Source organism: Monodon monoceros, unplaced genomic scaffold (assembly GCF_005190385.1).
Source record: "Monodon monoceros isolate NGI ecotype Baffin Bay Population unplaced genomic scaffold, NGI_Narwhal_1 Super_Scaffold_16, whole genome shotgun sequence".
Lineage (NCBI taxonomy): Eukaryota > Metazoa > Chordata > Mammalia > Artiodactyla > Monodontidae > Monodon > Monodon monoceros.
In genome coordinates, this window is record NW_021703772.1 from 62,383,865 (window position 1) to 62,409,101 (window position 25,237).

The 25,237-nt window shown below is 38.8% G+C and overlaps 2 protein-coding genes across 5 annotated transcripts in view; one reads left to right on the forward strand and one right to left on the reverse strand.

The window, feature by feature from the left end:
• Positions 1-1,671: 1,671 nt before the first annotated feature.
• On the reverse strand, positions 1,672-19,767 carry PHOSPHO2 (phosphatase, orphan 2). 4 transcript variants are annotated; one of them, XR_003793993.1, is made up of 4 exons: positions 19,522-19,767; positions 19,029-19,066; positions 16,798-16,972; positions 1,672-1,930 (listed from the first exon to the last, which is right to left on the reverse strand). XR_003793993.1 is itself a non-coding variant. In XM_029225733.1 (4 exons), the coding sequence occupies exon 4, from the start codon at positions 14,349-14,351 to the stop codon at positions 13,626-13,628; it is 726 nt and encodes a 241-aa protein (XP_029081566.1). In that variant the 5' UTR covers positions 14,352-14,377; positions 16,798-16,972; positions 19,029-19,066; positions 19,522-19,767; the 3' UTR covers positions 13,619-13,625. The 4 variants fall into 4 exon arrangements, 2 of the variants coding, with proteins under 2 accessions (XP_029081567.1, XP_029081566.1); XR_003793994.1 differs by lacking the exon at positions 1,672-1,930 and adding an exon at positions 6,136-6,879; XM_029225733.1 differs by lacking the exon at positions 1,672-1,930 and adding an exon at positions 13,619-14,377.
• Positions 19,768-19,982: 215 nt separating this feature from the next.
• CCDC173 (coiled-coil domain containing 173) overlaps positions 19,983-25,237 on the forward strand; it is a 35,524-nt gene continuing 30,269 nt past the window's right edge. The window contains exons 1-2 of the mRNA XM_029224487.1: positions 19,983-20,067; positions 24,938-25,164. Coding sequence (XP_029080320.1) covers positions 20,004-20,067; positions 24,938-25,164 — 291 coding nt within the window. The 5' untranslated portion in view covers positions 19,983-20,003. The remainder of the gene's footprint in view (positions 20,068-24,937; positions 25,165-25,237) is intronic.

Here is a 25,237-nt window from a genome sequence, read left to right on the forward strand (position 1 = left end):
TTGGTGATTGGTCACTGTGCATCTGTTATTCAGTTCACATTTAGACAACAAAGCTTGTGGTTGTCTTACCTCCTGTCTTCCAGTGATAAATCTACATAGTATTTTACAAAAATAGATGACTGAGAGAGGGCATTGGCCAACAAAAATGAAAATGTAGCAAAGAATTAAAAGTGATAATGCCAAAAGTGGAATTTGAGTTGAACAGAATGAAGCTCTAGAAGAAGTAGATGAGCATGGGAATGTTGACAGTGCCACCAGTGAAGAGACTCTAGATCTGCAGCCAGCTGACTTTGGTGCAGGTGAACTTTGTGACTTAAAGAAGACAGTGGTTGTTGACAAAGCAGATAATGGTGTCCTAGAAGAAGTAATACTGGCAAAAAAATTTCATTTTAAAAGAACTCTTGGAGGACTTCCCTGGTGGCACAGCGGTTAAGAATCTGCCTGCCAATGCAGGGGACACGGGTTTGAGCCCTGGTCCGGGAAGATCCCACATGCCGTGGAGCAACTAAGCCCATGCACCACAACTACTGAGCCTGCACTCCAGAGCCCGCGATCCACAACTACTGAAGCCCGCGTGCCTAAAGCCCGTGCTCCGCAATGAGAGGAGCCACCACAATGAAGCCCTCGCACTGCAACGAAGAGTAGCCTCCATTCACTGCAACTAGAGAAAGCCCACACGCAGCAGCGAAGACCCAACGCAGCCAAAAATAAATAAATAAATTTATTTTTTAAAAAATGCAAAGGATAAAAGGTTGGAAGCTGATCTAAATTTAGAAGTATGACAATTCACTAAGTCATAGAAAGATGATCACTCTGTATGGTAAGTTACAGGACAAAAAGAAGACGGTGAAAACTGTTTACTCTTAATAAGTTTTTTACAGAAAAATAAAATACTTTCATTTCCAATGTTTCTAATGCAGTGTACTAAGTAAATATTGGTCTTACTGTTTTTCATTTTCCTATACATTTATAACTGGCAGTAAGACAGTTTTTAATGTTCTGACAAAAAATTTAAAGGCCACAGGACAATCACAATTGTTCCTACTGATTTTTTTTTTTGCGGTACGCGGGCCTCTCACTGTCGTGGCCTCTCCCGCTGCAGAGCACAGGCTCTGGACAGGGAAGCCCTGATTTTGTGTTTTGATCATGGTATATCCCCAGTTCATTCTGATATTCCTAGAACAGCGTCTGCCACATAACAGGTACTCAATAAATATTTTTTTATACCAGTGAAACTATGAGTAGATTAAAAGTAAGACTTTCAGGAGCTTCCCTGGTGGTGCAGTGGTTAAGAATCCGCCTGCCAACGCAGGGGACACAGGTTCGATCCCTGGTCCGGGAAGACCCCACATGCCACGGAGCAACTAAGCCCGTGCACCACAACTATTGAGCCTGTGCTCTAGAGCCTGTGAGCCACAACTACTGAGCCCACACGCCTAGAGCCTGTGCTCCACTGCAATGAGAAGCCTGTGCACTGCCACGAAGAGTAGCCCCCGCTCACTGCAACTGGAGAAAACCTGCGTGCAGCAACAAGGATGCAACGCAGCCAAAAATAAATAAATAAAATAAGTTTTTTTTTTAAAAAAGTAAGACTTTCAGAATTTTCTTTAAAAACTTGCTCAGGGCTCATAGTTCTCTAAGACATTATATAAATGACTTAATCTGCAGACACTGCCCTCCTGTACCACATGATCTAAAAGTTTTGTGCTTTTTTTCATTTTCAAATTCAAAGCATCTGGTTTATCTATCCCTTCCTTTTCGTTCTCTCTGACAGCACGCTTATTGGGTCTTTATTACTTCTCACTTGGCTTACTGCAAGATTTCTCTGTGTCAGTCTCTCCCCGTTCCTCCCAAGCTGTACAATACCTTTCATCCTCCCCAAACAGCATTTTCTTGACATCACTTCCCTTTACTTGCTCCTAAGAGGTACCTGGAAGAAATTCAAATTCCACTGATTAGCTTTCAAACCCGTCCATAAATTGGCCAAATCCTACTTACAAAGCTTGATTCCACTACTCCCCAGTTTAAACCCTTAACTTCATCAGGCCAGCCACATCGTCACTATCTCGAGAACATGCTGTGCTCACCCCCATCTTGGCTCCCATTATTCCCTTCATCTGGGAAGCTCTATCAAGTCCTTTCCATTTTTCCAAGTCCTTTCCATCCCTTAAGGTATAGATCACAATCTACCTCTTTCATAAAGCTTCTCTTATATGACAATTAATCAATTGACTGAGTACACAGTACAATACTATATGGTCATCTAGTCCTTCCTTGACTTAAGTACTTTTTGTTTATGCTGATTACTAATATGCTTTATGAATCTTACTTGGGAATTATGAATTACATATGTATATGTCCCACCTCTTTAAAAGCATTTGTAAATGCTTTGAAGGACATCATTGTTTGTAAGACATAGCCCTACACTTATACTTCCACAAGTTTTTGTTTTGTTTGTCTTCTTGCACATAGTAGACCCTCAAAATATTTGTTTACTCTAGTATTTTTATCCCCCCAAATTGTGCAATAGGATATTTTTTCTGGATTTAAACCTGAAAAGGGCTAAATTGTTAATAAATCCCTGAAAGAACATACTCTCATATTTAACTGAGGATAACAAAATATTGCATGGACCAAGCTGTGAAAACAGTTGAGATTCTGATATGTAACAAAATCCTGAATATGACTGTAAAGTGGTAGAAAAAAATGTGAAGGAGCAAGTTTTCCAGTTTGCACTGATTATAAAATCCTATGCGGCAAATGGTAGTTTAATTGCAAATATTTTTTTACTAGTTGTTTAGACATACAACTGAAAATTTATTTTTGAGTATAAAAGACTAATTTTTTACTAAGTAACATCTTCCATAAACAATGGGAGTTTCTAAGAATTTCTGTTAGGAAACATTGACATTAATATTTTGTTTCCATGTGAACTATCGTCACACAGACATCAGTTTGTATGACATAAGTAAGATAGATTTAGTTTTTGGCCCAGAATATATTATTCCATAAGCCCTTATAGAGCACATCAAAAAATCTCTCTACAACAGAACTATCACGTTGTCCACCTGAAAAAAGAAACCCATCAGGGAGCACAAAATGATAGGGTATAAGGTAAAAGAGTTAAGGCAATTAATTATTATTTATATATTCCCTACAACTGGTCTCATCTAAAGATGTACTGTGAGGTTATTAGGTCAGTAAAGGACTCTCCCTCTAATCTTCTGGAAAAAAAAAAAAGCATATCTCATAATAGGGGCAGAAAGTAGCTATAAATTCCAGTCCCATTATCCCACTATTAACAGAACTACTGTGGGAATGTAAATTGATACAACCACTATGGAGAACAGTATGGAGTTTCCTTAAAAAACTAAAAACAGAACTACCATATGACCCAGCAATCCCACTACTGGGCATATACCCTGAGAAAACCATAATTCAAAAAGAGTCATGTACCACAATGTTCATTGCAGCACTATTTACAATAGCCAGGACATGGAAGCAACCTAAGTGTCCATCAACAGATGAATGGATAAAGAAGATGTGGCACATATATACAATGGAATATTACTCAGCCATAAAAAGAAACGAAATTGAGTTATTTGTAGTGAGGTGGATGGACCTAGAGTCTGTCATACAGAGTGAGGTCAGTCAGAAAGAGTAAAACAAATACCGTATGCTAACACATATATATGGGATCTAAAAAAAAAAAAAAAGGTACTGATGAACCTAGTGGCAAGGCAGGAATAAAGACGTAGAAATAGAGAATGGACTTGAGGACATGGGCCGGGGGCGTGGTAAGCTGGGGCGAAGTGAGAGTAGCATCAACATATATACACTACCAAATGTAAAATAGATAGCTAGTGGGAAGCAGCAGCATAGCCCAGGGAGATCAGCTCGGTGATTTGCGATGACCTAGAGGGCTGGGATAGGGAGGGTGGGAGGGAGACGAAGAGGGAGGGGATATGGGGATATATGTATACGTATAGCTGGTTCACTTTGTTGTACGACAGAAACTAACACAGAATTGTGAAGCAATTATACTCCAATAAAGATCTATTAAAAAAGAAAAAAACAGAACTACTCTTCTCAGTCTGGTGCCTGCCTTCAGTTGCCCTATTGATATATCAGCTGTCCCTTGGAAGCTGCTTATGAGACCATAAATGAAAATCTTCTCTAACTCTCCTTCAGGGCTAGTATTAACCAGGAGCTAAAAAATTCAAATGCTATAAAACTAAACGAATATGTAAGCATATCAGATATAACATTTTTTTAAAAAGTAGAATAAAGATGTAATTATAACTTGTTCTGTAAAAGACTACAGTTGCACTACGAAAGCAGGTTTAAACTAATAGATTTGTGCCACAGTACATATAATACCTGGGTAGGGAAAGAAGTCTAATATGTATCTAACACAGGAAGGAAGTGATTGAGTTAGGCATCAACAATATTTATTAAACACTCAGGTGGTGATTGCTATGATGTGACAAGGCTGTGGACTTGGTGATAAGGAAATTATTACCTGGGGGGAAATATTTTGGATCTGTGGCTTTAAGAGTAGTGGTATTCTGTACGTAAAATATCTCTTCACTTGATCCACAAATAAAACATATGGAATTTTAGGCATTAAGTAGTTCTCAAACAGGGATTATTGGCAAAGTCTAGAGATGTTTTTGGTTGTCACAACTTGCCAGGAGGACTGCTAATGGCATCTAGTGAGTAGAGGTCAGGAATGCTGCTATCCTACAAAGCGCAGGAAACACATATTCCTCCCCCAGCCCCCAGCAAGAAATTATCCAGCCTAAAAGTCTATAGTGCCAACAGAAAGCCTATACCAGGTCCCGCTCTAGCAGTTAATTTCTGTGTCCAGTAATTCCTCTTTGGTGATCAAGTACATAGGAGCTGGGTTAGGCTATTCTGTGGCAAGTAAGTCTGCACATCATCACATTTTGGCTGCTTATTTAGAGGGCCAGGTTGGACTCAGTTTTAGGGGTTGAATTGACTTTCAGATTATTTCTATGGCACCCAGACTTGACCTATAAGCCAGTCAAGATTGCTTTCTGTCTTTTATTGTCCTTAAAGGAAATGGTGCTAGATTCAGCAGGTTAGGCAATCAAGAGGCATCTAAATATTTGAAGTATTTCATCTTTGAGTGTATTAGAAAAGCGAATCTCAAGTCCCACCCCAGACCGATTGAAAACAATTTGCATTTTAACATGATCCACAGAGAATCACTGTTCTAATATACATTGAGGAAAAAAGGAAGAGAGAAGAAAGACAATGCTTATATGAGCAAAATGAGATAGATAATCAGTGTCTTGATCCTTGAATATAGTACTGTGTCCAGTTCAGGGACAATCTTACAGAGGACCGTCAGTAGGTCAGAGGAGAGTTATGAAAATAAAAACTGCTTTCTGAGGATCAGATAAGGAAATCATAGTTATTTAGCTCAAAGACAAGAAAACTAAGCAACATGAAGAGTTCAATCCTGTGATCTATTAATATGCTAAAAATTAAAAGGCTGACCCCCAAATGGTTTTGTGGTAAAATGAAAACCTCCTTCTAAAGGCCTTAAAAATAGGATGACTTAACTTTACTTAGAGGATAGATTTTAAAAGCTCTTTGTAGCGAAACCTAGAAAGCACTTAAATTCATAATGATTTTAGAATTACAGAATTTTAGAACTGGAAGGTAGTTAGGGATAAAACTCACTCAGCCTAGTCATTTTACAGAAAATAAAATGAATTCCAGAGAAGAAAAATAATTCACCAAAGTCACAGAGCAACTTAGCAGTTAGAGCTGGGACTAGAATTCAGGTCTCTTGACTCAACATCACCTAGTTTTGAAGAATTCTTTTATTACTTTGTTCTGTGACCTCACCAAGCTTGTTTTCTTATATAAAAAATTGGAGAAATATTCCTATTTTGAAAGATTTTAAGATAAAATGAGTTTATACTTAAATTATGTATGTAGTAATGCTTATCCCTTCCTAATATACTAACCATGTCACACTTCAGTACTGTCCTCTTATTTTACTATAGGAATTCCTTAAAGGACAGGGATCTTTCCTCTCTCCCTCCCTCCGTTCCTTCCTTCCTTCCTCTTTACAATTCTATCAATTTTTTACCTCTTCATTCCATTTAAATTGCAAAAAATGTGAATTTAGATTTAAGATTTTAATCTTAAACAATATTTACTAATACAGGTAAATACTTATAGTTTTAAGTGGCAAAAGCAATATAACAATTATAAGAATAATCCATCTACGTCAAAGAGCACATATATATACATATACACCTATATGCATATATACACAGACACACACACACATACATATATACAAACACCCTTGGAGAAAATTCTGAAAGGATTTGCTGTATGGTGACATTATGAGCAATCAGTTTGCAAATGTTACCCAAGCAGTGAAGAAGCACTGGGGCCTTTGGACTGTAAGCAGTTCTTGGTAAAGCTTTTATCTGGAAGTTGCTGGAGAAGGTCTGGGCACAGATCTGGCTTCATGTGTGACCTGTGCAACCAGAAGGCCCCACTCTTGGTTTAATGCTTTGCTGTCTTGAAATTCTTAATAATCTTTGAACAAGAGGTGCCTCATTTTCACTGTGTTCTGGGTCTCTCAAATTATGCGGTCAGTCCTGTCTGAGCAGCTCAGCTCTGGCCCATTCACTGGTAGATGGTTGCAGGGTGTGCTCTATCTCTCAGGAGGTCTTGATTTCTTTAAATTTGTTTTTCTTTTTAAAAAAGTACAGTCATGTTATAAAAAATTAGAAAATGGATTAGCAGAAAAAATTAAGTCATCCTCGAAACTCTCAAAGGCAGAGACATTTTCATAAGCATCTCTTCATATATCACGATGTTCAGTGTCTAGTCAGAAGAATAAAAAGCGATTCATTACTTTAGAGTATGAATTGCCAAACACAATTACAAAATAGGTATGTGTATGAAAATTAGGCAATTCCTTGAGATTAGCTTTTGTGTTAGTTTTTTATTGCTATGTAACAAATTACTACAAATTTAGCAGTTTAAAACAACACAAAAACATTGTCACAAATATCTGTAGGTCAGAAATCTGGGCATGGTGTGAGTGGGTTCTCTGTTCAGGGTCTCACCAGGCTGAAATCAAGGTGCCAGCCTGGGCTGTGTTTCTCATCTGGGGCTCACAGTCCTCTTCCAAACTCAAAGAGGTAGAGTTTTGGTGGTAGAATTCGTTTCCTTGCAGTTAATTGTAGGATTGTGGTCCCTGTTTCTTTGCTGGCTGTCAGCCAGGGGCTGCTCTCAGCTCCAGAGGCTGTCAGCATTCCTTACTCTATGCCTTCTTCCATCTTTAAACCAACCATGGCACGCTGAATCTTTCTTGGGCTTTGAATCACTGACTTCCTTTTCCGCTACCAGCCAGGAAAACCCTCTGCTTTTAAAGGGCTCGTGTGTTTAGGTCAGGTCCACCAGACAATCTATTTTAAAGTCAATTGTGCCATAAAACATAACCTAATCATGGTAGTAAAATACATCTGATTCACAGTACTGGGTATTATGCTCGGCATGTACACAAGGGTGTGGGAAATCTCAAGGGACTGTTTTAGAATTCTGCCTACCACGGCTATCCTAGAATCTCGTGTGAAGAACACGAGGTTCCTCTACCTCTCTATTCAATAGTCTTCTTCAATTCCCATTTTTAACTCTAGCATCTCTATTTTATAAGTTCACAGTTCAGCACAGTAAAACTGGTCACAAAGAATTTGCTTAGCTATGAGGGGAACACAAAGATTCTTTTGTTTTCAAAGGGAAAATTTTAGAGAACAAGAGTCTTACATTTTATTGTAAAAAGCCTAGTTAGTGTGTATCAATATATTTGTTTCATTAACTCTAACATAATCTAATGAGACAATAAGGCACATATTAAATTTAGATATGCTCACATTTTAAAATAAAGATTAAGACCAGATTATCTAGAAATAATAAAACATAAGATTTAGAAAAGATTAACACAATTTAATGCCAACATGTTTGTATCTTCCATATATGAAGTACTCAGGAAAACAGATAAGCAGAACACAAGACCCTATAGATAAATGAGCAAAGGACATGTCCAGACATTTAAAAAGAGGAAACAGAACAGACTAAAAGTTGGACTTCAGTGAACTAACATTGAGTGCATCGTATGTGTGTGAGGTGCTGGCATATATGACAAGTACAGGGCTGCTATTCAGACACAGGAACTGTTATGTCTGTGGCCAGAATCCATTCTTGTTTGGTGCTTCTGTTCTGATTGGTTGGTGCCTGTATTGCAGTGGTTGCATGTCGCAACTAAAGATCCCACATGCCGCAGCGAAGATCCCAAGTTCCACAACTAAGACCTGGTACAGCCAAATAAATAAATAAATAAAATTGAAAAAAAAAGAAACTTGGGGTGTTGAGAGGCTAGTAATTTACCCAATCCAGGGCTAGAATTCAAATTCAGGTCTTTTAATCTAGAGCAGAGCTTTTAATCACCATGTTACATTAGGAATGAAAAATGAGACACTACAATTTCTTTTCCTGGAGGAACTGGGACTGGACTAACCATTCCACTGTAAACAATAAGAAAACTGGACAAAATATAAGAAATAGCAGTTTTCAGGCACTGGACAACAGGCAGTGCAGGAATGTGATCCCTGAGAGAAGGGAAACAGATGAAGTGAGCCCTATAATTGCCTGCATTTCTGCCTGGAGACATTTTCCAGCCTGAGGTGCAGGGAGGGAGAATCCCAAGCGGACCATGGTAGTCTCACCGAGTTGAGGAGATGGAGATAAGTTTGGGGAGGCACAATTGGCTTTTTGTAGGACAGAGTACAAGAGAGGACAGAGCTAAATGGAGAGAGAGTTTCAGAAATCTGTAAGAGGGGTTGTCCCCATGAGTCTATGGCTAGATACTAAGACACATGAATAGGGTGAAATACTGTAAGTCTGGGCAAAGAATGATCCCAAGAACTATAAATCAAATAATTCCCAGAGTTCACATAGAGCTTGAGGATAACTGAGTTCCAATCAGAGCCAGAGAAGCACATGGTTTTATACACTGGGGAAAAAAGAAGGAAAGGGGACAAACAATGCTTATGTTAAAAAGGCAAAAGAAAAAAAAAAAGACGGATAGATAGAGGAACGGACAGGTATGTGATAAAACAAGCAGAGTAAAATGTTCTTTGGGTTTTTAAAAACTATTTATTTATTTATCTATTTGGCTGCCTTGGGTCTTAGTTGCGGCATACGGGCTCCAGAGTGCGCGGGCTTGGTAGTTGCAGAGCGTCAGCTGTAGAGCATGCAGGCTTAGTTGCGAAACAGCATGTGGGACCTTAGTTGCCTGACCAGGGATCAAACCCGCGTCCCCTGCATTGGAGGGCAGATTCTTAACCACTGGACCACCAGGGAAGTCCCCAGAGTAAAATGCTAATGGTAAAATCTAGACAGTAGATATCCATGTGTTGACTGCAAATTAAAGGATTAATACGTGAGTATTATGAAAAACTTTATGCCCATAAATTTCACAACTTACATGAAATGGGCAAAGTCCTTGAGAGACACCATGGTGGTTTAAAAGTATGTCCAACACCATGGTGGTTTAAAAGTACCTCCACTGAAAGGTAGAGCCTAATTCCCCTCCTTTTGATTGTGGGCCTTTGTATTGTTGTGGGTTTTTTTTAAAGATTTTTTTTTTTTGATGGGGACTATTTTTAAAGTCTTTATTGCATTTATTATAATACTGCTTCTGTTTTATGTTTTGGTTTTTTGGCTGCGAGCCATGTGGTATCTTAGCTACCCAACTGGGGATCAAACCCACACCCCCTGCATTGGAAGGCAGTCTTAACCACTGGACCGCCAGGGAAGTCCCTGTATTCTGTTTTAGAATACAAATAGAATATAGTGGAATGGATGGTGTTTGATTTCTGAGACGAGGTCACTAAGGCATCATGGTTTCCTCTTTGCCCTCTCTCTTGGATTGGTCACTTGGCAGGAAACCATGTCTTCAGGACATTCAAGCAACTCTCTAGAGATGCCCATGTGGTTGGAAATTGAGGCCTCCTGCCAGTAATCAGCAGTAAATTGAGATTCCTGATAACAATCAGTGAGGAACTGAGGTCTCCTGCCAAAAGCCATGTGAGTCAGCCACCTTGCAAGCAGAGCCTTCAGCTCTAGTCAAGCTTTCGTATGACTAGAGCCCTAGCTGACATCTTGCCCTATTAGAGATCCTGAGCCAGAACAATCCAGTTAAGGGCTCTTCAATTCCTGAGCCACAGAAACTGTGAGATAATGAATGCTTAGTTTTAAGCTGTTAAATTCTCAGGTAACTTACTATGCAGCAAGAGATAACAAATACAGTCACAAACTACCAAGTCTTACTCAACAAAACTATACAACCTTTACCTATAATCTAAAAAAGAAATCAAACTAGTAGTTAAAACCTTCCAGCAAAGAAAACTCCAGGCTTAGATGGCGTCCTTGAATTCTATCAAACATTTAAGAAAAAAAATAATATCAGCTGTTAGTTTAATTGTTGCTCCTTCAATGTCATCTTTTTTTTTCCCTCTAGCTATCTGATGCTTTTTCCATCATTGGTTATTGGCAGTTTTACAAGAATGTGATTTCATGTGGTTTTCATTTTATTTTCCTGTTTGGGGTTCATGAGGGCTCTTGAATCTGTGGTTTGATGTATTTCGGCAACTTTGTAACGTTCTCATTATCTCTTAAAATATTGCTTGTTTCATTTTCTTTCTCCTCTCTTTCTGGGACACCAATTTCCTATGTTAGATCTTGCTATATCTTCTATGTCTTAATTTCTCTTCTGTATTTTCATTGTTTTGTCTCTTTCTGCATTATTCTGGATATTTTCTTCGAACTTGTGTTTATTCACTAACTCTCTTCAGCTATGCCTGTTTTATTGTCAAATCCATCCATTAAGATTCTAATTTCAGTCACGTTATTTTTCAGTTCTAGTATTTCCATATTGTTTATGTAATTTTCAGTTCTTTGCCAAAATTCTCATAAGTTTAGTTTGTGTCTGTAAACTCCAATACTTGGAGGTCATGCAGATCTATTTAAATAAAAACTTCTGCTGGTGTTCGTTTATATCTCTTGGTGTAGCTACTTTTTACTATGTGCTTTACAATGTACTTACAAAACTTTAGATTTTGAGGCCTATTGCATTAATTTTCTATTGCTGCTAACAGTTTTACCACAAACTTAGCATCTTCAAACAACAGACATTTATTATCTCATGGGTTCCGTGGGTTAAGAGTGCAAGCACAGCTCAAAGGGCCTCTGTTTCAGGGTCTTACAAGGCTAAATCAAGGTGTCAGCCTGAGCTGTGATCTCAGCTGAGGTTCCACTATGAAAGGATCCACTTCCAAACTTACATGGTTGCAGTATTCAGTTCCCTGCAGACTGTTGGACCAAGGACCTACTTCTTGCTTTTGGCTAGAGACCACCCTCAGTTGCTTTCCATGTGGCCCTCTCTGAAGGCCAGTTCACAACATGGCAGCTTGCTTCTTTAAAATTAGCAAGGGAGCGAGTTCCCTAACAAGATGGGCATAAGGATCTGATGTAATATAATCATATACACATAAATGATACATCCCATCATCTTTGTGGTATTGCATTAATTAGAAGCAAGTCCTAGATCACCTTCTCCACACATACACTTCCCCTCCACACACACAGAGAATACGAGCTTATAGGGATCATGGGGGGTTACGTTAGAGTCTGCCCACCATACTAAGGATATTAACTTCCTCTAAGAGAGTTCAGATTTGCTTTAGTCAAGCACCTGGGAGTTCTAAAAATCTTAGATAACTTCAGTCCAATTTCAGGGATTGAGAGTATTTAAAGGTGAGCTGCCTGTTCAAGCTCCTTCCCTCACATCAACTTTCTGGCCAGCAAGGAGGACAGTGAGAGAGAAGGTTGCACCCTCATTTAAATTTCACTGGCCAATACTTAGTCACAATGCTCCTTCCTAACTGCAAGGAAGGACGAAAAATATAGCTTTTATTTCAGATGGTCATATGCCTGGGAAAAATGGAAAGAAGTAGAGTACAAAATTGAGGTAAGTGCAACTAGTGGACTCTACCAAAGATGGTTAATAGGTAGATTATATTTTTAAATTTATTCCCCAAGAGATTAGTCTTATATTTTACTTTCTTTGGTATTTATTTCCAAAGTATGTCTAGCAGTTACAGATCTTCAAAATAAGCCTAATTCTTAGTTCACATAAGAATACACTACTTCCAAATCAGTTAATTTTAGAGATAGGGATGCAGTATCTATTGCCCAAGTGTTCATTAATTTCACACTTTCCTTTTGAAATGAAATACAAATTAATGTTCTTCAAGTATTTTAAATTTATATCATTATTACAGACTGTAACTCCAGAATGCTGATTTAATCAGTATGTTATTTCTGTTTGGCAATGAAATATTGAGTGATACAATATATAGTTTGTAGGAATACTCAACATTTAAGAAACTGTTTCATATAGGGATATTAGAAAAATATCAGCTGACCTAGAAAGTTGTACAGTACTGTGTTAATTTCTAGGCTCACATGTTTTAGGCATAAATATCCCTTACGTAATAATGTTAGGATTTTCTTTTCCATATAGAAAGCTCCAGAAATAAAAATGTTCAATGTAATTTTATGGGAAAAAAATTGGTACTCTATTTTTTTCCAGGTTGAAAAAGTAAACTTTGTTTTGCTTTAAATTAATAGGTTAGATTATGTTGAAACACTTACTCTTTTTTTAAATTTTATTTATGAAACACTTACTCTTATACATTGTGATTTCTCTACAAGTTGAGGCCAGTAACAAATTATAAATTATGCAAGCAAAAAAAAAATAATACTTTCATTTTTAGTAGTTGTAGATCAAGTAATTTGGACCAGATCTTCTACAGAGTACATCGGGAAAAGCTGATAGCTGAACACAATTTTTAAAATATCTGCTTAAAGACATGAGAGAGCTGACAATAACTGTCGGCTAAGGAAGCACAGAAACTTAGGTAGGTGAGCTCCTTTTCCGTGAAAGGGTTGGCCAATTCTGTAAGTGGTATCTGACATACTGAGTGGCTATCTTGACAGTCTTCGTGGGACCCAGGTGAAGAGGTATTGGAGTATGAGGCCTGCAGTGATAAACCCTTCCCCTTACTTTGAATAGGATCCCAAAAGGCTGTCCATCATGAGTAAGAGTGATTCAGAAGCAAACAGGCCTTCAAAAGCCTGTTTATGAATATGACCATCTGAAATAAAAGCTATATTTTTCATCCTTCCTTGCAGTTAGGAAGGAGCATTGTGACAATGTATTGGCCAGTGAAATTTAAATGAGGGTGCAACCTTCTCTCTCACTGTCCTCCTTGCTGGCCAGAAAGTTGATGTGAGGGAAGGAGCTTGAACAGCAATCTTGGATCATAAGTTGGAAGTGCTGAGGTTGGTAAAGCAACACAGAAACTTTGAGATACTTAACTCTGAAATTCTTTTAAGTGAGAGGGAAAACTTTTTTTCTTTTTTTAAAGCCACTGTTATTTGAGGTTTTAGTTTTATGCTGCTGTATTTAATCTTAACTGATACACATTTCAATTATTGGCATATTACTCCTTTATTAGAAATCGTAAATGAGAAATTATTTCAACACCTGAAGACCAAGATACAACAGAAGACTCCATAGGCTCAAGATTTTGAGACATCTTAGAAAGAGTTTTCTGTAAAGTATATCCTTTCCGTGGCATGACAACATCATTCTTCTTTAAAAAGGTTACTGGACAGACATCGTTTCCGCCATCACCTATATAAACAATTCGTGTATAATTCACTCCTCGTTGTAACTGTTTACCTACAAATTCTACCAAAACTACATTTTTGCAAAGATTTGGGGGGCACCTAGTGCAAGAATGAGCATGATAATTTTCCACAGTGAGATGACCGTCGCTGTCAAAAGCTGCTGGATTTGTAAAGACTTTATCAAACACGTCATGAACATTGCTAGCTTCTAAAACCCAATCTATGAAGACTGAATTTGAATCTGAAATAATGATGCAGTCAAATTTATCCTTGTTCTTTCTTATAAAGTTTAAAAGTTCCACCATCCCTGGAGTGAAAGGCATTGATATTATTGCTCTTTTCATTTCATCTTCTCTTACACCTTTATCTCCCAAATACTTAAAGACTCTGCCCATAAATTCTGTCCAAAATCCTTTTTCATAAGAATCTTGTAGTTCAATAGGAAGCTTTTTCTCTGGAGCACATTGTACAATCCAGGTATCGCTATTATCATCTATGATTGTATTGTCAAAGTCAAAAACCAACAAAATTTTCATGGTTCCAGAAACAGATTTGGGTTACCCTGGAAAAGAAGAAATATTATTCCCTAAACATACTCGGTTCTACATATCTAGCTATAGTATCTATTTAACAAAATTACTCTTAATCTGCTGAAACAAAGGGTGAATATAAACAAGTTAAAATGACTAAGCATTCTAAGACTACCATTTAAGCACTTTTTCCTAAGAAGCAAAGTTCATATTTGAGTATGCTAAATGAATGGAAAACAGAACATATAAAAAGGATACTCAGGGTATTATTGTGTTCCTGAGGGGGTGATTCTTTGAGCACTCAGAATTAAACTAGAGAGCAATCTAATGAGAGAAGTAATGAAAGAATTATTCCCTTACACTTTAATTTAGAAAAGTTATAAAATAAGACAGAAAAAAATGTAGGCTAGTCATTCTTATTGTCTTTAAATTATCAATCACAAACTTATTAGTTTAAAATGTTTACAATGAGCCTCATTTTAAATAATAGGTCATGTACAATACATATTCTCTGTGAACTAACCAAAACTCTGACCAAATTTAACATAATGTGAAATCTTGCAAAATTTAAATAATTTTTTAGAAAAGGTTTTTAGCTTGAAATCATCGTTGTCAGTGTTATAACCAAATGGTTGCTTGATGTTGTACTTGAAAGTCTAAACAAATTACTTGAACTGGAGGTCAGTTAAATTCTTCCACACTAGAAGTAACTTTTGTTAACAATTCTCACATTTATTTATATTTTCTCTAGATAGTTTAGCTCTGGAGTACCAAATAATCTGGATATATGTGAATAATCACACTGCTTTTGATATGACAATTACTCAAGTCTCTGTTTTCATTAATAGATAATGAAGATCATTAACTTAAATCTCAAGAGAAAAGGAATGAATCAACAGATGGTATAAATGAAAATTATCATGTAAAAAAGATAATTATACAGAATTCCCAGGAAAAGCTACAATTAGTGTCTGTAAACAACAACACAAATTTTTTTTAAAGAGTAACTGATATTTTTATAGATACCACTATATGCCAAATACTGGACTAAGAACCTTACAATCTCATCATCTGTCATAAACCCATTTAGTAGGAATTATTATTATCCTCATCTTAAAGATATATAACTGGAGCTTAAGTACTAATTAAGTTGGTTAAGTATTAGTTAAATGGCAGAGCTAGAATTTGGACTCAGGTCTGCCTGACTCCAAAGTTCACGCTTTAGTAATACACTCTAGTGCCTAAGAAATAGAATAACGACTATTAATCAGTTTAAAAATAAAATATTAAGTAGGTCATTTTGACGAAAAGATGTTTAATAACATGAAAACATTCATTAATCTCAAAGTACACACTAACCATCTGTGATCTACTTTACAACCATTCTGAAGTTTTAGCAAGAAATCCTAAAATGAAAAGTGAAGAACCCCACCAATAAGAAAAAGAAGAGATCAATTAAAAATAGAAAACATGGGGGACTTCCCTGGTGATCCAGTGGTTAAGAATCCACCTTCCAATGCAGGGGATGCAGGTTCGATCCCTGGTCGCGGAGCTAAGATCCCACATGCTGCAGGGCAACTAAGCCCACGCACTGCAACTGCTGAGCACGGGGGCCACAACTAGAGAATGCATGTGCCGCAAATTATAGAGCCCAAGCGCTCTGGAGCCTGCGCACCACAACTAGAGAGCCTGTGCACCACAACTAGGAGCCCACGTGCTGCAATGAAGATCCCGAGTGCTGCACATAAGACCCGATTGACACAGCCAAAAAAAAAAAAAAAAAAAGAAAACATGGCATTTATCTACATGTATTCTCTGGTTTATAATGATAGATATCCAGCAGGTGAAACTGAGAATGAGCTCACGACTCATATAAGAGTAAGTATTTTTTGCCTCTCAATTTAGAATATCTGGAGAATAACAAACCTAGAGGATGTATCTCCTGTTGTATGAATTTAGATGGTATAATAGTATAAAGTATTCTGATACCCTGGATCCATGAATTGCTAAATGTCTAATCCAGGTGTCCCTGATTGGCTTCCAGAGATTTAAGTGCAGAAATCACTTTCCCATAGAAACAATGTAATAAATAGCAATAAAGCGCAGTTGACAATCACGTTGGTAATGCACCTAAGCACATTTTAAATTAAAATGCTTTTTAGGCATTCTGAATTTATACATAATTAAAAAAATTTTTTTCAAATGTAACTCATTGTTGGTTGAAAAGTGTTTCAAACCTAGACTTAATCAGCCACAAGTTACTAAAATTCCTTCACTATTAACCTCCAAATAAGCTGTATCATAAGCCTGAAGTTAACAAAGTTCCAACTGTTAACTTAGTTCCACTGTTGACTATTAATTTCTATCTACAAGTGTACTTTTCTTAATTTCAGATCTTTTTCCATTAGTTTTTTCCCACCACTCAACATAAACCTATATTTAAAATACTTACCCAATTTAGTATTTCCAAGACAATTAATCTTACTTCAGCATGGAGCTTAGGTTAAACAGTCATGACAATCTTCAGTTTTAAACACCAGCCAGTTTCTAACCAACATTACTCCTACTCTATAGGCAGGGGAAAAAGTCTTCTGATTCCAAGCAAAGGAATGGAGACTTCTTAACTCCTAAAATTAATAAAAGTATTTAAGATATTTAAAAATTTACATTTTCTAATATGTTTTCTCTTACATCAGAAAAGCACCTATGGCAATGGGAGGAATAAAATTTTGTTTAAACAAAAACCTTAAATATAAAACAGGGAATGTTATGTGAATATAAACTCTTATTCAGTGGATAAAATCACAGGTGTTAGGCTGATTATGTTAAGATTTCCAGATTCCAGTTTTTCTTTTTACTTATTAAATAATAGACAAATACCACATTCTGTTGTCAATAAACTTTCAAAGATTTAGTGCTGTACTTGAAATAAAAATGTCTCCAAAAATTAAGGATGTGTAGAAAGATTTAGTGAAAGTGAATCTATTTTGAAATCAGTTTGTTAAAATGCCAGAAGCAGTTATTAACTGTTCTCTCCAGAAGCATGAAAAGTATATATTTTGTATGTCTGCAATGTTTCCAGGGTCTAACAATAGCCTATGTGCTTTTTTACAATAATGAAAACTAGAAACTACATAGACATCCAAGAATAGGGGATTGCTTAAATAAGATATGTACATGATAGCCATATAACAGACCATTTATTTAGTGAGTAAAAGGTTAAGATGTTCAAATTAAACAAACAAGTCGCAAAACAGTGTTTACAGTATAATCTCATTTTTGCTTTTAAAAAAGAAATGTCTGTATACAGTGGTAGCATCAATTGCAGTGCATTCTTTTCCTACGCTGATTTTGTAATAAAATATTTTCCCCGGGATAATTTAAGCTCTGTTTCAGATCAAAGTGCATATGCTACCTTCTTAATTTCACAACAAAGAAAAAAAAAATGAGTGGTGGCCATAGAGGGTAAATAACTAATTCTAGATACACTTGGCTGTAAAGATCCATGGATTAGAGTTAGAACCAGGTGTTGTAAGTCAAATGATACCTGAACACTACGCCAAACTGGCAAATTACTGACACCAAATATTATAAGATTCAATAATTTTTGTAACCAATTTAGTTAAAATTCCACAGAATTTTTGTTAGGAGGTAATCTCCATGGGTCTCTAGTGGCTCTGCATATCTTACAAGGTACTCACTGCCCTTTGCTCTGGATATTGTCTCAAAAATGTATGTAAGGGCTTCCCTGGTGGCGCAGTGGTTAAGAATCTGCCTGCCAATGCAGGGGACACAGGTTCCAGCCCTAGTCCTAAGAAGATCCCACATGCTGTGGAGCAGCTAAGCTCATGAGCCACAACTACTGAGCCTGTGCTCTAGGGCCTGTGAGCCACAACTACTGAGCCCACGTGCCACAACTACTGAAGCCCGCACACCTAGAGCCCGTGCTCCACAACAAGAGAAGCCACCACAATGAGAAGCCCACGCCCCACAAAGAAGAGTAGCCTGGCTCACTGCAACTAGAGAAAGCTCGCGCGCAGCAACGAAGACCCAATGCAGCCAAAAATAAATAAGTAAAAAAATAAATTTATTTTTAAAAATGCATGTATAGTGAACAGTCTTGAAAGGCATGCTTATTGTCCATTATAATAAAGATCTGGATGCCCTAAGCTCAGGGTTCCTGTCCTGTAATGCAGCACACTCCATGTGCAGGTGACTTCTGGCACTCTTTGCATCATCCTGTGGCAACTGGGGCAAAATTACTGATATTCTGGCTACTGCTACTGCTGTAATTCATCACTGTTCTAGGGGTCTGCATCTTCTACAGAACGGTGGCAGCCTAAGTTGTCAGCATGCAAGTAGGGTAAAATCTCTGACTCTTCCCAGTTCTTGACTTTTTTTTTGGCGGTATGCGGGCCTCTCACTGTTGTGGCCTCTCCCGTTGCTCCGGACGCGCAGGCCCAGAGGCCATGGCTCACGGGCCCAGCCGCTCTGTGGCATGTGGGATCTTCCCGGACCGGGGCATGAACCCGTGTCCCCCGCATCGGCAGGCGGCCTCTCAACCACTGCGCCACCAGGGAAGCCCAACATTTTTAAAACTATGATTCCAAAAAACCACCAATGTTGTATGTGCAAAAACTATATTTCTGCCAACAAATATTTTATTAATCCTTTCATACTTACCAGCATTATTACGATGGATCGATCATCTGATAGAAAACCTGAAGAAAAACAGTACAACTATGTGTTAGAACTTCAGTGATTAAAAATCTTACCTCCTTTCATATTGAGCAACTCCAGTTTGATGCCTAATGTGTATGTATCATAGCCAACTACCTTGTAATGTAATCATTTGTACCTCGACGTGTTAGAAAAGGATCTTTTGAAACGTAGCCCATATTCACTCTTAACAGGGTTTTGTGTCCTTAGAGGTCTGATTGGTCCTCCAAATACATTCAATTTACTATACTGTATTTACCGAGCAATTAAAGATATCTTAAAGGCTCTAACATGAATGGTATAATCCAAGTTTTAACATTGCGATTTAAAAAAAAAAACAAAACTAAGCCCCGTCTAGCCCAGATCATGCGTTAGAAACCAAAATATTTAAAAACAGATTTTCTGTCAATTAATCCCTGAGTTTCTATAGTTGAGGGAGGAGGGCTTTGCCGTTCACCTTCCCCCGCGAGGTCTGTGGGTCACACACGCCAAGCACAGGCCTCGCTCTCCCGCACACCTGCCGGGTACATCCAGAAGCCAGGGGCAGGGACCTAGTCGGGTGTCGTTTCCCGAGAGGCGCACGTTGGATGCCGATGGGAGCACCAGGCCGGGCCCAGCCGGGTCCAGCCGGGTCCCAGGGCTCGTCACTGACCCAGGCCAGAGACCCGCAGCCGTTTTGGCCTCAGCGCCGCTTCCGAGGGCTCTGTCCTCCCGCCCACTCCGGATGCCTGCGCCTGCGGGGTAGGACCGCCCCACTCGCACGCCTGGCCTTGACTTCCCGCGCAGGCGCATCCTCCCTTCTCCGGCACCACAGCCTACCGCTGCGCGTTCTTCGTTCCTCGGCTACGACTGTTGTCACTTCCGGCGGCGTTGCTAAGCAACTGCGCGGTTTAGCGGAAACTTCGGCGTCGGAATCGCCTTTCCAAGTCTGAGAGCACCATGGGTGCCTCAGAGATGCTGGTGCGGCTCAGAAGGCGCTGTGGACGGGCCAAGGAAAGCACGGGTGAGCTAAACTGGTCCATCCCACCACAGGGATTGTTTCTGGTCTCCAGGCATGGAGTGAGAGGCGAGCGTGCCTGTCCTTCTGAAACGGGCTCTACCAAGTCAAAAACAGCACCGTGGGCATCGTCGGGCTCTGTGTAAATTATAGACAGTTTTGCCCTTGGATGAATGGGTAGGTGGGGAAAGTATACAGAAATAAGGGTAGAGAAAAAGAAGTCAGAGACTCCCAGTTGACCAGCTGGCCCGATACTCAAGCTGTGCCGTTGCCGGTCCAAGAGTCTGGTGTTTGCTGAATTTTCTCGCACTTAAGCTTTGTTATTCATTGAGTGAATCGGAATGTATTTTGGAAATATCAGTGACCTCATTAGAGTCTTGGCTCTGCTGTGAACCTACTGAGTACTCTTAGGAAAGCGTCTGAAGGAAAATCTCAATTTCTTCAACTGTAAAATGATAGTAAGGTCTCATCCTAAGGCGTATACTTTGATAGAGTGTGAAAATAATGCTACTTAAGGTATTGTAATTCACATGACCTTTTATAAAAATTTGATTTTGTAATAGAAGTAGCCTAGTGAGACATTTAAAGATCTCTTTATTAATTCCAGTGATTTTAGTTTCTTAAGATTGTAAATTCCCAATTAATGTTCTCATGGTGACAGAACCTTGGGAACTTGGACTATCTTCACGTCATCTCCTGAGCTTCTGTAGCAATAGAGTCCCTTGTGCCAAATGCTGAGTGAGAGCCAGCCAGTCTCCCACCAGTGGACACTAGTGGGTATTAATGCTGTGGAGGGCTTAAGAAGTAGCAGCAGAGGGTCATGACATGTAGGAGAGAGACAGTACCCATGTGGCATGTATTGAAAAAACAAAATTATGCTCACATATTCACTTTCCTATATATAAAGTGCTGCATTAAATCAAAAAGAACAACAGCAAAAATTGTCAAAATCAATTTTTGAGAACTCAGGAAACCAAAAGCTTGCAACAATTGGGGAGTGTTTATCAAGACAAATAACTGAATCTTGGTAAGAACAATGAGGTTTTTTGCATTTTAACTTGTTCTAGTCCCCTTCTTTCTCCCCGCCCTATGGTAGTCTAGAAAACCACTGCGATCACAGTGAAATCCAGTGGCTTAGCAGCCTGTGGAGGGAGCAAAATAGCGTTGAACCCCTTCCAAATCCCATTTCCCAGATAACTTATTATTTGAGCTGTCTGGCAGTTCCTTGGAAACTTATTATTTGACCTGTCTGGCAGTTCCTTGGAAAGTCCCACTCGCAAGACTTGTCTTTATTTGACCTGATTCAGAGCTCACCAGTTATGTTTATTAAAACAATCAGTGGCAATTTTTAAAAGTTTTAATTGCTTCACTTCTCCAACAGCCATTACTAGCATTGTGTGAAGGTCGCTGTGAGGTAGGAATCATGGAAATAAGACTGCCCTCTGAGAACTGAACTCTGCATCAATGGAGTAAGGCATGGATATGTGAAATCATTCATAGCTCGGAGGTCAATCAGGGCTCTCCTGATCCTCAAAGATATGAGGGAACTGGGACTTTCCTGGTGGCGCAGTGGTTAAGAATCCGCCTGCCAATGCAGGGGACATGGGTTTGAGCCCTGGTCCGGAAGACCCCACATGCTGCGGAGTAACTAAGCCCGTGCGCCACAACTACTGAAGCCCGTGTGCCTAGAGCCCGTGTTCCGCAACAAGAGAAGCCACCACAATGAGAAGCCCACATACCGCAACGAAGAGTAGCCCCTGCTCGCCATAACTAGAGAAAGCCCATGTGCAGCAACGAAGACCCAACGCAGCCAAAAATAAAAAATAAACATATTTATAAGAAAAAAAAAAAAGATATGAGGGAACTTGGCCCAACTTTTGTTACCTGAGATAGTAAAAAGCCTTTCCCAAACTTTCCATGGATTGTCCTATTTTTCCTGCTGCTTTTGTGGTGGTTCTCTTGGTTCTCCTCCTGTATCAGAGTTCATGAAAAGTTCTTGAATAAAATATCTCATGAATGTAGTTACTCTACAGAAGATTAAGGTGTCATGAGGGATCACATTGTTCACTACACAGCTTTTTGGCATCTTGTTTTCCCGCCACTGCTGCCAAAGCTTGCTCACCACTGTATACTTTGTAAGGAGCAGCTCCTGCCAGTATGGGCTATTTGGTCTACCCAGCCCCTTTAGTATTTTGGAAAATTAAATTGTCTCCATTTTATTTCACATCTTAAAGAATTAGAATGACTCTTGGGTCAGAGAAAGAAAAGCATATTTTTTTTTCATAAATTTATTAATTTATTTTTGGCTGTGTTGGGTCTTTGTTGCTGCGTGTGGGCTTTGTCTAGTTGTGGTGAGCTGGGGCCACTCTTCGTTGCGGTGTGTGGGCTTCTCATTGCAGTGGCTTTTCTTGTTGCAGAGCACAGGCTCTAGGTGCAGGGGCTTCAGTAGTTGTGGCACACGGCCTCAGTAGTTGTGGCTCATGGGCTGTAGAGCGCAGGCTCAGTAGTTGTGGCACACAGGCTCAGCTGCTCTGCAGCATGTGGGATCTTCCCAGACCAGGGCTCGAACCCGTGTCCCCTGCATTGGCAGGCCGGTTCTTAACCACTGCGCCACCAGGGACGTCCAAGAAAAGCATATTAATATGCCTAACAATATGCAAATCCAAAGGCAGGTGGCTTAATTTAATGGCCTTTGTTTATGTAGCTTCTAATTGTAAGTAACACAAACCAAGTTGAGCCAGTTTAGGTGAAGCAAAGGAAAATTGTTACAAGGCTATAAGGATGTATTGGTCAGGACTCTTTGGTTACAAGTGACTGATCTAATTCACTGTAGTTAAAAGGGGAATATTTTGGCTCACATACCTGTGAATTTAGGTATAACTCAATCCAGGACACTATTCTACTTCTCAGCTTTGCTTGTCTTTATTCTGCATGTGGAGACTTGGTATATGGTAGGCAAGATGGTACCTGTGGTTCTAAACTCACATTTTAGGTTAACAACCAAATTCTCACCCCCATCAACTTTAATTCAAACTCCAAGAAGACTCTAATTGTCCTAGCAGCTTTTCTCTTAGTATCTTTCTGTAGCCACATGATTTCTTGCCTCTGCTTTTCTACTTCTGTTTCATTCTTCTAATAAAAGCAGTAAAAATAATAATAATATTTATTGAGAACATATTGTGTGCCAGGCACTCTTCTAAATTCTTTACATATATTACTTCATCTAATTCTTACACCAGCTATATAAAATGAAGTAGGTACTATTAGTATTTCCATATTGCAATTAAGGGGTTAGATTTAGAGGGTTAAATAATTTTGTCTAGATTCACATAGTTCATATGTGGTGTGTTCAGAAAAGGTCCAGGTTGTCTGACTCCAGAGTCCACACTCTTACCCACTGTGCTTTATTGCCTTTGTTAGACCTGTGACCACCCACCATTATTCAAATGTATTTCCTATTTTGGTAAATTCTTCTTACAAGTTCTGCCTCCTTAAAGCAGAAGGCATTTTTTTCTGCCTCCCTTGCAACTAGGGTGCAGGCATAAGACCAAGACTCAGCTGGTCAATTGTATGTGTGCTAGATTTACATTCTGAAGAGAGCGTACGAGGAAAGAAACAGCATGTTGAATACATTTTCTGGGGAGAGTGGCAGCAAAAGTGTACCAATTCCAGAGTACTCGTGAAGGTTCACATATATAGTGTCCAGTGGAGCAAGTTATAAGTGGGGCAAGTTGAGGTGCCTACCCAATGCCAGTTGCTGTGAATCTTCACTGGAACCTCACGATGTGGTCTGTGTGATATTTGTATGTATATCTTCTAAGGGTAACTCTCTGGCTCTCTGAGAGATTCAGTAGGCTATCTAATATCCCTTAATGAATTCCTTTTCTGCTTAAACTAGCTAGAGTGAGTTTGGGTGTTTATAAGTAAGAACTTCAGTTGATTAAAAGGGTAGGAACATTTTTTAGAGAAGAGCTGTTATGAGCTCCATTGTGTCATTTAGGATGCTTGTGAATTCATTTCACTGAATACCCAGCTCAATCATGTTTAAAAATAAGGAAATTTATTTGCTCATATAACAGGAACTCCAGCCTTTGGGTCTGATTAATCTAGCAGCATAATGAAATCCTCATTGCCCCAGGGTCTTCCTTTGTTTCTTCTTTGTGTTTCACAGTTCACAGCTTCATCCTAAGGCTGCTTCCTCTTGTGATCATAGGATGGCTGCTTGTCTGGCCTTCATGCTTCCTCGTTCGTATCTAGCCTGAGAGTCACTCTCAGATGTCTCTCCCAGAAGTACAAGCAAGAACTTTTCTAAAAGTCTCATAACTCTTGTCCTATTTATTTTCTTACTACAGGAATAATTATTGTCAAGGGAGATGCAAGTATTCTTAAATTAATAAGGCCCACCCCGAGACTGAGACTGTAGTCAGTTCTCCAAATTACATTGCTGCTACTCAGTTAGGAAGGGGTTATATAGAGTAGACAAGTACAATGTCTACAACCCCAAAAGATGAACATTCCCCAAAGTTATCTACTTATAAACTGCTGCTTGATTAACTTTGAAAATGCTTTTATAACAACGTGTTGGGGTAGGTATTATTGATCTCAACTTTAAAGATGTTGATACTGAGACTCCAAGAAGTTAAATGACTTGCCCAAGTTACACAGTAAGGAATTGACTAAGTAAGGACTCAAATCTATGTCTTCTGATTTCAAGGTCTTGTATACTTTCCACTTATTCCCAGCTGTTCTTAAGATAACAAGAATAAAATTATTCTTTGAAACAACTTCCAGATATCATGCCAATATAGAAATGTGTGAGAAAAAATATCAAACTCTTCTCGAAAGTTTTTAATACTCATTTTAAAAAATTTATTAGAAGTAAAGAACTGTGAAGAAGATCAAGTCCTCTATCCACCTCTTCTGCCTAGCAAAGTAGATCTCCGGCAGGTCACCATAATTCCACACAATGAGTGGGAAAGGATTCGAGATAGCCTTGACAGTTTGACAAGAGAAGCAGCACACCTTCGTGCAGAAAGAAAGGCAAAGAAAGAAATGCATTTCCGATCCCAAGAAGTGGTAAAACATTGGACTAATACATATGCAGTAAGTATTAACCACCCAGGAGTACGTGTGCACTGAAGACTTACTCTTGTTTCTTAGTGCTCTTTTATAAATA

Bases quoted from the DNA above. Each gene is read 5' to 3' on its own strand.
- PHOSPHO2 (XM_029225734.1), bottom strand. From the start codon at position 14,351: ATGAAAATTTTGTTGGTTTTTGACTTTGACAATACAATCATAGATGAT.